The 12,602-nt window shown below is 57.4% G+C and overlaps 1 protein-coding gene across 1 annotated transcript in view; it reads left to right on the top strand.

The window, feature by feature from the left end:
- The first annotated feature begins 824 nt into the window (after positions 1-824).
- The window catches only part of SMAD6 (SMAD family member 6), a 46,484-nt gene continuing 34,706 nt past the window's right edge, over positions 825-12,602 (top strand). Inside the window, exons 1-3 of the mRNA XM_074601234.1 lie at positions 825-2,429; positions 4,817-4,873; positions 6,643-6,720. Of these exons, the coding sequence (XP_074457335.1) occupies positions 1,619-2,429; positions 4,817-4,873; positions 6,643-6,720 (946 nt within the window). The 5' untranslated portion in view covers positions 825-1,618. The remainder of the gene's footprint in view (positions 2,430-4,816; positions 4,874-6,642; positions 6,721-12,602) is intronic.

Genomic DNA, 12,602 nt, shown 5'->3' with positions numbered 1-12,602 from the left:
GGGGGGGGTGTCCCATCCCCACGCGCGGTTCCCCAGTGCCCGCCGCCGTTCCCACCCGGCCCACCCCCGCCGCCGGCGGCGCCCGCCCGCCTCCCCCGCGGGGCCGCGGCCGGGGCACGCCGCCCCCCGCCGGCGGCCGCTCCCCGCCGCACCGGGCCCCCGCGGCGGCGGCGGTGGCGGGCGCAGGGACCCGGGGCGGCGCGGGCCGCGGAATGTCTTTCATTCACGGGCACGCCGCGCCGCGCGGGGCGGGGGGGCGGGGGGGCGGTGCGGGCGCGGCGTGCGGACCAATGGGAGTCGGCGGGGACCTCGCGTCACGCGGCGGCGGGCCAATGGGAGCACGCCGGGCCTGAACTTTTGCCACGGCGGACAAGTTGATACATCGCGGGGGTGTGTCCCGCCGCGGCGGCTCCGGCGGGGGGGGAGCGGCCTTAACCCCTGCGCCGCCGCCGCCGCGCCGTGACCTACTTTTCCCCCGGGTGGCCGCGGCGGGGTAGCCCCCACCCCCCGCAGCCCCTTCCCGGTGCCCGCGGGGCAGCCCGCCGCTGGAGGCGCGGGGAGTGGCGGGGGTGGTGGCGGGGGGGGTTCTCCCCCCGTTGTGGCGGGGGGTCGGGGCGAGGGGGGGGGGGGGGGGGGCCGTGTCCCTTTAAGAGTTCGGAAACTTGAGCCGGTGTTTGCGCAACGCCCCGGTGCCGCGCGGAGCCGCCAAAGTGTCTAGACTGGCACATGATGGGCGGCAGCCAATCGCGCCGCCGCTCGCGAGGGGCCCTGCGCGCGCGCCCCGGCCACACAAAAGCCAGCGGAGGGCGGGCGGGCGCGAGCGGGCGCGCAGGCGGCGGCGGCCCCGGCAGCCGCGCGCGCGGGGACCCGCCGGCAGCGCGAGCGGCGGCAGCGGCAGCGCGAGCGGCTGCGCCCGGACCGGTGGCGGCCGCGCCTCTGGGATACGTACAACTCACGTGCTGACACCGGCCTTCGCCCTGGGTTCTGCTGCTGGTTTTGGGCTTTTTTTTCGATATTTTGTTTTTATAATTTTTTGATTTTTTTTTTTTTTTTTTTTTTTTTTTTAATTTTTGGCCGAAGGGAATCGACACCTCCGGCGCGCGGACCCGGCGCCACTTCCCCGCCGCCGGGGCGCCCACCCCAGCCCCTCACCACCGCCGCCCCGCTGTACGGTGGATCCCTCCGGGCTGCCCCCCGGCCCCGTCCCGCGCCCCCGCCGGCCGCCCCCGCCGCTCCCCGCCTGGCCCCGCGTTGGCAGCCGATGTAGGGCACGGCGCGGCGCGCCCGAGCCCCAGCGCCGCCACGGGAGCGGCCCCGCACCGCCGCGGGCGTCGGCGCAGCCCCCGCGGCGCCGTCTATGCCCGCGCCGCGCTCCCCTCCCCGCCGCCGCCTCCCCCATGGTGCGGCCCCCGCCGCGGGCCGTCGGCGATTCGCTGGGCAGGGCCGCGGGGAAACGGCACCGCCGCGCCCGGGTGCTGCGGGCAGGCTGCGAGGGCGGCGGGTCTGAGATGAGATAAAGCCGGCGGCGGAGCGAGGAGCCCGGCGGAGGAGGAGGGGGCGCCGGGGGGGCGGGGGGTGGCGGAGAGCGACGCGCGACCCCCGGCCGCCGGCGTGTCGTATGTTCAGGTCCAAACGCTCAGGGCTGGTGCGGCGACTTTGGAGGAGCCGCGTCATTCCGGACAGGGACGGCGGAGATGGGAGCGCCAGGAGCGGCCACGACCCGGCAGCCGGCGGTAGCTTCAAGATCGCGGAGAAAAACCCCTCCTCGGCGGAGATCCGCGCGGTAGCGCGCAGCCTGCTGCGGGAGGCGGAGGAGCGGCGCGGCGGGGCGGCGGGCGAGGCGGCGGCGCCCCGCCGGGACCCCATGGCGGAGCGGCGCGGGGCCCGGCTCCGCGCCCCGCCGCGGCGGGAGGGCGCCGAGGGGGCGAGCCCGCGGCGGGCGCAGGAGAGCGACGGCCGGACGGTGACTTGCTGCCTCTTCAAGGAGCGGGAGCCGGGCGGCCCCCAGCCGGCCCCCCCCGCAGCCGCCGCCGCCGACCCCCCCAGCCCCGACGGCGCGACCGACGGCGGCTCCCCGGAGCGGCGGGGCCGGGAGGCGCGGTCGCGGCTGCTGCTGCTGGAGCAGGAGCTGAAGGCCGTCACCTACTCGCTGCTGAAGCGGCTGAAGGAGCGCTCGCTGGACAGCCTGCTGGAGGCGGTGGAGTCCCGCGGGGGCATGCCCAGCGGCTGCGTGCTGGTTGCCCGCACCGAGGTGCGGCTGGGGGGCCAGGCGGCGCCCCCCCACCTGCTGCTGGGCAAACTCTTCCGCTGGCCCGACCTGCAGCACCCCGCCGAGCTGAAGCCCCTCTGCGAGTGCCAGAGCTTCGGCGTCGCCGACGGACCCACCGTCTGCTGCAACCCCTACCACTTCAGCCGCCTCTGTGGGCCAGGTGAGGAGCGGGGGGGGGGGCTGTGGGGGTGTGTGTCGGGGTCCGTCCCCCACCGATTTGGGGAGGGGGGGACGGCTGTGGGGCTTCGGGCCCTTTCCTCGGCTTATTTGAACCCTCGCGGGCCGCGGGGATGCCCGGCCGGGATGCGCCCGGCCCGGGGTCCCCCGGGTTCCCACATCCCTCCCCTCGCCGCCCCCCAGCCCAGACCGGTTCCCCGTTAGTGTTTAAAAAGCCCTTTTATTCCGCCGCCCCCCCCCCCCCCCCGCTTCCCGCGGAGGTCCCCCTGCTATTTAGGTGCAGAAGGGGCGATAATATGCAGTTTGCGTACTGCTGGCGCCAGCCTGGCTCGCTGTTTATCGGAGCGGCCGGGGAGCCGGGCAATTACCGCCGCCGGCTTAAAGCCGCAGGGCCCCGCCGGCGGCCCGGGGGGGCGGAGGGAGGGATGCCCGGAGCCGCGGGGGAACGCCGGGCACGCGTGGGACCGGGGGGGAGGGTGGGTGGGCTGGAGCTCATGCATTTCTCGGGGCTTTTTTTTTTTTTTTTTTTTTTTTTTTTTAACCGTGGGCAAAGGGATCCTGGAGGACGCCAGCCTCCTGCTGCCGGTCCCTTTCTTGGCAAGACTTTTGATTTTTATTTTTTAATTTTTTTTTTTTTAAATTTATTTTGCAATCCGGGATCCTGCCTGGCTTTGCATCGCCTGTTTGAAAGAAACTTCGGTGCTGGGCGTCCTTCCCCCTCCCCGCCTCCCCCGCGGGTCGCTAGAGGCTTTTTGCTTCGGTTTGGAGAAGCGGCTTTTTCCCTCAGCCCGCAGTAGATGTGCGCTTGGAGGAATTGGGCAAAGTTTCCAGGTGGCCTTCCTGCAGCCGTGGCTGTTTGCCAGCGGTGCGTGGCTGCTGTGGGCAGTACTGGAGAGCGGAGCTGTTATCGGGTGGCTCCTTATCATTTCGATAGCGGGTGTCTGTGCCAGGGCTCCACCTGCTGCGCCCGGGCGCTGGGGACGGTGACGGGAGCCCGGCAAAGGCCCTGATGCCCTTTTCCACAAGTGTCTTCCTGCAGAGACCGCCCGGGCTCCTCTTTGTCCCCCACGTCACTGCGGGGTGACAAACACCTGAGCGGTGTGGGAGCAGCATCTGGCAGCAGGTCTGGTGTTACCATGGGACCAGCCCACTGGGTGTGCGTCGGGCCTTTACATCCATACCGGGACATTGGCACCGTTATTTTTTTTAACTTAGAGGCTGCTTCTGTGAGAAGAGCATCCTGCCGCTGGGCACCTTGCTGGGTTAGGGGAGGTGAGGGACCTTTTCGCGGAAGCAGTGTGTGACCACAGGCCATCCCGCAGCCATCACAGGGCAGGTGCTGAGGTTGTTCGTGATGAACTAGCCCAAGCTGGGCTGCAGGTGTTGGGGTGAGCACCTTGCTTTCGCGTCCGTGTGGGATCTGAGGAGCGCACCGTTGTTTTCAGTAGTCTGGGGTCAGCGTGATGGCATCGACTTCTCAGGGCAGCTTCTCACTGAAGTCGCCGTCTGCTCAATGCCAGTGCCATGATGGAGCGTGTCTGGCCTCATGTATCTCAAATTTAGCAAGTTGTAATTCTAGAGGAAAATCACTACCATAATTCAGAAGAAAAACCTTTAACCAATGCAAGAAGGTGATGGAGGACCTTCTTCAGCCTTTTCATGGTCTTGACTCTTACAAGCAGAGCCGGAGCTAGTTAGAGGACCTGATTCAGCAAACGCTTCTGAGGACTTGCTTAACTTTAGGCACATGACTGCTGATGTGTTGCCGCGTAAAGCCGAGCGTGTGCTCGGGAGCTTTGCTGAATTGAGGTTGGCATGGGATCATGGAGGCCTCTGCTGCTGCTCCGCTTGTGCACCGAGGGCTTTGTTGGGATGGACCACAGTTACTTTGGTGGCTTGTTGTCTGAGGCCAGCCCGGCCTCTGGTGTCAGGCTTCACGTGCCAAGAGGGGAGTGTCTCTTCATCGCCCAACACCCTTTTTCAGTCCTTGTCATGTGTTTGCAGAGCCCTTGTTAAGTCCGTGTGTGTGTTTGAGGGGTGGTTGGAGGGTTGTCTCCCAAGGCAGATGACGAAAGCATCGTTCTTTGGGAGCAGCATGCCATTTCGTGTGCCTCAGGTTGTGGGTGCCCAGGCAGGGGTGTGGGGGGCAGGGGTGTAGGGGAGAACTGCAGCATTTTTGGGAGTAAAGCCCACTTTGAAAGGTCAAGGTGGAACCCCCATTCTTCAAAATTCTGGTGTCGAGTTGCTTCCAAGTGGGTTTTCTTCTATTGGGTGTTTGTAATCTTTGAAAGAGTTCCTTCCCTGACAGAAAGCGCGAGGGTTTCGTTGATAAACCCAACATGGCACTAACCTAAAGTTTTGTTTTTCCAGAGTCTCCACCGCCTCCCTACTCTCGGCTGTCTCCTAATGATGAGCAAAAGCCACTGGGTACGTGTTTTCTCTCTTTTTATCTCCTGGCAGCTCTCTTTCGTGGTGCGGCCCTGGTCGTAGTTCTAAGACATCCCTACATGGCGCGTCAGGCAGAAGGCAACAAGTCAGGATTTTATGGCTGCTCATTATTTCTGAGCAAGCATCAGCTGACAGGTTTTAAGAAGGAAATGGATGTCAGTTTATCATACCAAATTACCGTGGAGATGCATGCATATTTTCCAAAATAATACGAAGCGCTATTTTTAATGAAGGCGTAATGAAAGGTTACCAGACGTCATGTTTTGTCTGCGTGTGTAATCTGCGGGATGACGGAGCGGAGGGGGAGTGGGAGCTCCTGGGTGCCATTTCCATAAAGCCCTGGCTGCGGAGTGCCGCGGAGGAACCGGCTGTTGCCCTTCCTCTGCTGATTGAAATGAGATGTAAACTCTTTGAAACTCAGCACTGTATAATTTCTGAACGGCTTTTCACTTCTCCTGGTGAATTGTAAAAGCTTTTTTGGAAAAGCTAGCGAAAGCGGCTCGGGTAGGCAGGCTGGGCATGAGGCGACGGCTACTGGAGGACCTGGCACGATGCAGCCTCGGAGCCTGGTCCTGCGTGGGGCGTGTTGGCTTGGAGATGTTTTACATTGGCATCGCTGCCTCCTGCCCGTCCTTTCTCCATGCCCGCTTCTTGCTCAAGTAAACGGGAAGCAAAGATGCGGGAGGGGGGGAGGAATCCCACGTCCCTCTTGAGTTTCTTGCCGGGATCGGTGCAGGTGGGGCTGTTCTCGCCGGGATGTGGAGCGTGGGATTTCTCCCGTTGTCCCCTAGTCGGTGGCTCTGATTCACAGAGGGGGTAATGACCCAGGCGAGCTGCTTCTGCTCCCCTCGGGAGGAGACAGGCGGGGTTTGCCCGGGCCATAGGAGCGGGACAGCCTGTCCCCCGTCAGGCGCGAGCCGTCCGTGCCAAAGGTGAGTCCCTGCCCTGCCTGGGATTCCCGGGAGCTGCCTGACACGGAGCCGCTGCCCGCAGGGACTGGCGCCTTCAACACAGGCCGTGACCAGAGCGTCTGGCAAAGCAAAATGTGCTGGGCATGGCTTTTGGTTTTGTTGTTTTGTTTGGGTTTTTTTTTGTTAGTTATATATGAAAAAAATAGGAGTTGTCCCTCCCCACGCTGCCCCTTCCGAGTTAATTCCCTTTAGAAACTGCTTGTGCTGCAGGGAGAGATGATAGTGAGTGACACGTGACTTTATTAGAACAACAGCCGGGGATTGAAATTTGCTTCACTGGCTTGTTTGATTGGAAAAATAATAGTTAATCTGTGAGCAAACAGTTGAGCACTTAATTAGAGGGGTGTAAGCAAGGGAGAATAACAAAGACTCTTAACTTGTTAAAACAAAGTTTCCTTTGCTTCAGCAAAGAGGAAGGAAGGAAGGAAGCAAGAATAAACAGCTTCAAGAATTTTAATGGTGATAATTAAGTATAGTAACTATGAATTGTTTAGAGGCTTAATGTAACTTTATCCAGTAAGCACCAAGTTCCTACTTGTTTGATCAGCTTAACTGCAGTTATTTTTGTGGTCGAAGCGATTCAGACTTTGCATTTGCATGGTAGAGGTACAAAGTTAATCGCTGCTTTCTGGCCCGGTGGAGAGTTTCTCTCGGGGAGAGGTGGGCTGGTGACGGGAAGCAGAAGAGCCTCGGGTGCTCACGTAGGACTTGCAAACGCAGGAGGACTAAAAATGCTTCGTTTTTTCTTTTTTTTTTTTTTCCTGTTTTTTTTTATAGATCTATCAGATTCCACGTTGTCTTACACTGAAACAGAGGCTACGAACTCGCCCAACGTCACGCCCGGAGACTTCTCAGGTTGGCAGATGTTTGCGCTGTCCCCCGACGCGGGGTCCGTGGCTGGGGCAGGGCGGCAGGAGGAGACGGGAGCTTGTGGTGCTGCTCCTGCCTTGTGTTCCTGGTGTGAAAAGAAGGGGAAAAAAAAAACCAAAACCAAACCCAGAGCGGCTGTCCGAGCTGATTGTTCAGAGGCGTCTGGTGGTGATGAGATGCCGTTCGTGGGATGAGCGTACTGGGACAAGCGGGCATGTTCGGGAGGTGGCCACGGGCCCACACGTGTCCACCACAGAAGCTGTCTAGACCTTGCTGGAGCGCTGGGGTCGTAGGCTGGCGTGGGGCTGGGCTGTGCGCCCTCCCCGCTTTCATGGCAGGAGCGGCGAGGCCGTTCCGAACGATGCTGCTTTGTGGTGGTTCTTGCCGAGTCCGTCCAGCCGGCGTTACCTGCTGGGTCCTGGCCCGCCAGCGCAAACCCTGCTTTCATGAGCAGAGCTCTGAGCTACTCTGCCATTGAAGCTCCTGAACAAAGCTCTGCTTAATTAGGTCCTGATTTTCGCCCTGCCCCACCCTTGCAACCTTTCATTCATTTCATGGTGCTCTGTCAGGCCCCGGGGTGGTTTTGCCTGCCGCAGGCAGAGCGTTGGGGCTTTCATTTGATGGCGTTGGGCTCTGGCTGCGGTGATGGTGTCACATCTTCCCCCTCTGGTGTCTTATGCCGGGGGCTGACTGCGTGGAGGGGAGGAGGGACCCGTCTACAGGACCTGGTTTAATTTCTGTGTAAGAAATGACCTGGCTAATGGTCTGAGAGCTGAGATGAAGACAGACAAGGCTTCATCCCGGTGAAGCCCCGTGTGCCTCCTTCAGAGGTGGGGCTTTGTGGCGGGGGAGGACTTGGCCACCTTGGTGCCAAGTGGCCGGATTGCTGAGCACGTGGAGGGGGTTTACCGCTCTCTCTGGGGGTGCTGTAAGTCCACGGTGGTGAAGGGCACCCGTGGGGTACTGGTCCGTTAGCCGTGACTTTTCTCTTCTTCTTGGTCTGTGGCCGGTTTGGTGAGACCTGGGGCTTCCTTGGGGTGTTTAAGCCGATCCTGACTCCGCAGCACTTCCAAGAGCGTTTGAACAGCACGGCGTCGCGGTGTCACGGCACGGCAGCGCGTTTTCCTTGGGTTTTTTTTTCCCTTCTCCTTCTCCTTTAAGGTTCTCGCTGTGCCGCGGTGCTGCCGCGTGCCGAATCCAGCGTGCCGGCCCCGCGCGGCTTTTGTTGTGCTGCCAAGTGTCCATAGCAGGGGAACAATTGATAGCCAGGAGTTGGATCGTTCAGGGTTATGCTATAATAAATATGTGTTTGCAATTCCTAACAAACATTCCTCGGGCTGGATACATGTCCGTAAAGCTCCCCATGCCCATGGCTTTTATTGTAACTTGATAATTGCCATTAATTATAGCAGCCAAGTTTGAAAACCAGGGTTCCTAAGGATGTAATGGTTTAGCTTCTCTCGCAGCTGAGCCCTTTATGGGACATCTGGTGGATTTTCTGGAATGGAAGAGAGATTTTTAACTTTTACTTGACCAATATAATGATAACATGTGACCGAGACTGTACTGAAATCAGATACCTCCTCTCCCCCTGTGTAGTTTCCAATGGTGTAACTTTTAATAAGAGTCTGGGGCTGCGTGATTTATTTTTCCCCAGTGCTCATGATTGCTGAAAGAGGATAAGAGCTTCACTGAAGTTAACCCATACTTGTCATCACGGGGAAGTAAAAGGAAGAAAACCCACTTAGACTCTAGTCTATTTGCCATATTTCAGTTTGTTTATTCTCCATTTCAACTTAGTTAATAGGTCTGCTTGAAATGTAGGCCTGTGTAAATGATACACAAAGCACGCGGTCCTCCCTGCCTTTTCTTGTGTGTACCGAAGGAGCTCAATGTGCATTTAACTCCCGTTCCAAAAATAAGTACGTTTTGGATCTAGCATCAAGCCACTACTATTTATTGCTTCAGCTTTGATCATCAAAAAGGCTTTTCCTATGAAAACCACAAAATTCAATTTAGGATAACAAAGAGAACCATTCTTTTGCTGTTACTCCTTTATTTGATGAACTTCTAAACAGGAAGTTTTAGCATGAAGTCGAAAGATTATCTCTGTCATATGTATAAATTTAACAAAAAAACCCCAAGCTACAAAACTTAACCCCTCTTTTTGAAGTAGACCTTTTCATGGCTGTAAAACTGCTCTTAAAAAATAGGAAAAAAGTCTTCAATGAACTAGTAGGCTCGCCAGAAAATTCGGAGTAACAGTCCCTTGGCTGGAAGCACAAGTTGTGACTAGTTGAGTGGATGGGATCTTCTGTGTCACAAGCTGGATCAATGGGTGATGCCCCAGAGCCCTCTTCATCTGAGGTTCGTAGCCTCTGGGTCACGAAATGAAGCTGTCGGTCCCCAGGGTCAGTGTCCAGCCACAGCATTTCCCTCAGGTTGGGGATGCTCCTGATCTCAGTGAGGAGCAATGACTTGGGAAGGTCTGAGCTGGGGGAAAAAGGCACTTGGAGGTGTTTGATCTCAAAAGTTCCCACCTCCTGAGCTCAAGCAGTGTCACATTTAGGCTTACGGCAGTACGAAGAGGGGCTCCGTCTTTTCCTCATTAGGTTTATTTCTGCAGCCATGCACGCCTGGGGAGCAGAGGCGACGAAAACCTGCTGTTTTGGGAGCTGTATTTGGAGCCAAGGTTGTTTCTCTGGCCGGATCGTGTCCATCCCCTGGGTGCTGGCAGAGCCTTGGCCGGTGTCTGCGTCCGTGTGGCTCCCGCGGCCGGAGCTCGGGAAATACCAGGGAAAGGGCAAAATCCAGCAAGGCAGAAACAAAAGCTCAGCCCCGTGACTCATAATTGGTGGAACATTTGTAGTAAGTTGTTTTTTTTTTTTTTTTCCCCCCCTCGGACTTGGCTCCTCTACCACATGCCAAGAAGCTGCTGTACCCGTTAGACTTGCCAGGCGTGTAGAGGGCTGCGCCGCCGCCGCGGGAACTGGTTCGGTACGGTGGGGACATGCTGGAGCAGATGGTGTGGGTCATGGGATTTGGGATTCCCTGCCTTCCTCTGAATCCCACAGGGCTATCCCTCACCTTCCCTGGGGAGGACCCTCTCTTAAAGGCCGTGAAATAGCCCCGCTCCTCAGCGCTGCCCTGGCACAACACGCTGTGCCAGGCTGTCTTTCTGGCTAAAGAAGCTCCCGCGAGTAGTGACCAGAGTTCTTGTTAGTGGCGGCATTAAATTCTAGAGGTCCTAAGGACCACGCAGGAGGAGAAGGGTCGAGCACAGGTAGGAGGACAAAAGGTGGTGTAGCCGCTTGGGAGCCTCCCATAGGTCTCCACGCCGACTTGACCATTGCTTGTGGCCGCTGCGGGTCTGGAGCAGCTTGTCCATCCTCCAGAGAGTGCAGAAATGTTGGGCCATGGGTTTTCTTTGGAGCAATGATAACGAAGGATGAGTCGTTAGCTGTAGAAGCAGGCAGGTGGTGATGGGTGCAGCTCACTGCTGCCCTGCAGCAAAGTCCCCAGCCACCACGTAGCGGTCCCGCGCCGGCTGGGTGTCTCCATTGAAGATGGTTAACAAAGACTCTGCCTGCAACAGTCAGCACCAAGCCCTTATGATAGCTATTTTTCCTCAAAATGAGCCACTCATCACTAGAGCCTGTCTCATGTGTCCCTACACGCCTGCTCGTTACTCCTCGCTTAATCAGGAGCCATACCAGCGTTTGTGCGGAAAGTTTTATTGTTCGTATGGAAATGCCTTTGTGAACCGACGTTGCCCGCAAGGCTCGGCCCTGTGTGCGGCAGGGTTTTCCGGAGGGAAAGGGCTCCCTGCCGAGGGTGGGTGCCCCTGTCCAAGCTGCCTTCCTGTAGTCCCGCGGGTGGAGGACCGCATCCTGCACCCGGTCCTCCTGCCACCGACCGGCTGGTGCCCGGGTTTGGGGGATGCTCAGCGCCGTGCTGAGAAACTCAGATGGAAGAAATGCGGGAGGCTTTGGTGGAGCAGAGAGGAGAAGGGTAACAGGGGAGAGGCAAGAGCTGAGAAGCCGCGAGTTGGGGGCAGCAGAGGCTGGTGAGGGGAGGCTGCACCAGGAGCAAGGGGCTTTGCAGGATGCCAGGGAAGATGCAGCTTTGGACTTCCCAAAAAATACTATTTATTTGTTTAGACTTTTAAATCAAATCACTTCCCGTGTGCTAAAACTCTTCGAGAGTTTCAGCTCTGTTGAACCCATTTGTGCATCCGAAAGAAGAAGCTGTGAGTGGGTGGTTTGTTGGAGGAGTGGTTTATCCCTCTCTGCGCCCCAGGGCAGTGGGGAGCCGTACCCGAAAGTGGAAGGACGTGGGTGGGTCTGCTCCGAGCGGCTCTGCCGAAGCCTGGGAGGTGACGGGCTCCGTGTAGAGATGAGCTCTGCTCAGCGACCTGTTCTGCGTTATCCCCTCCGAAGCTGGTGGAGGATAATTGTGAATTAACAGAGAGAGGAGAAACAAAGAGAGACTGAATGGACTGGAGCTCGTTTAAATTCTTTAAGGTTTTTTGTTTTTGTTTTTTTTTCCAAGGCCTGGGAAGGTGGGGAAGTTGCCTGTGGGGCTGGGGGTGTTGGATGTGGGGAGCAGGGTCCCCATACCCCTGAAAGGGAGGAAGAAGGCGGGAGTGTGTCCGTCCATCCCGGCTGATGATTCAGCCCACAGCTCCAAAGCAAGAGCCGGAGGGTTTTTTTTCTGCTTCCAGCAATATTTAGGATGAACTTAAGGAAGCATATTTTAAAACCCACTGAATGGAGAAAGTGAACGTCTCTCTTCCTCTCCCCCCAGAAATAACAGACTGCAAGGATTTATGCTAACAAGGAAATTTATGAAGATCCTGTGTGTTAGGAGTAGGAAAAAAAAAAAAGAGCCTATAAATATGTAAGGCGGATATGTGTGGAAACTGGGCAAACATTGCCCTTTCCAGATTGGAGGAGAGATTGTGAAATTACCTGTTAATAGGAGAAAAAAAATAAAAAAAGACACTTTTCTCATTAATAGGGCAGCAATTCCTTCTGGGGGTGAAATGTTGGTTTTGCAGCTTTTTGATGGTTGCCTCCGGCTTCGGTGTGTCTCGGTGGCGGGCGCCCATGGCAGCCCCGGGCACAGGTGACAGCTCAGGGGCTGCAGGACGGGTCGGACCCAGCTGCACCCCAGAGCCTTTTCATCCTTTCTTCCCCTTGTCCTGTTGCAGAAACATAAATGCACTTAAAAAAAAAAATAAAGCAGAGCATATCTGTGCATCCAGTTTAATCACAGACAGATGTTTATTTGGGCCAGTAATGGTTTTGGTTTCCTTTTTCTTTCATATTTAACTTCAAGTTCGCTGGCGTGTCTTACCCTGCGCAGTCTATAACAATCAGGGTTTGGCTAAAAACTTTTCTTGTCGGAGGAGTGAGCCTGTTGCCAAGAGCTACTTCTTTGATGCAAAAAAATACATCCTGGAGGTGCTTTGTCAGATGTTTTTATATTAAACATTTTTCCTCCATAGTTTGAGTTTGCCAATGGGAAATAAAGTGCATCTATTTTCTGATGCGCTTCTGAGAGGAATTCTTTGCTCGGTGTGAAGGTTTTCCCCGTGTGACTGTGGATGGCCGTGGATGTTGGAATCCCCAGTGGAGAGCGGGACCGTGCTCCGGCATCCTTCCGGATGGCTGGGAGAACTTCAGAACAATAACCTGCCTCTGCTTTGGGTTTGCTCATGTGCAGCTTCTGGCCCTGCCTGGGGTTGACATCAAAGGCAGCTTTGCAAACTGCAGGGTGAGTCACGGAATTAAGCCCTGAAAGGGAAGGTGGAGGAACGCTCGGAGACGGCATCCCTGGGCTTTCAGCGCATGTCCCTTTCAGAG

This window comes from Larus michahellis, chromosome 9 (genome assembly GCF_964199755.1).
Source record: "Larus michahellis chromosome 9, bLarMic1.1, whole genome shotgun sequence".
Classification (NCBI taxonomy): Eukaryota; Metazoa; Chordata; class Aves; order Charadriiformes; family Laridae; genus Larus; species Larus michahellis.
The sequence above is the reverse complement of the archived record's forward strand: the minus strand, read 5'-3'. Positions and strand labels throughout refer to the sequence as shown.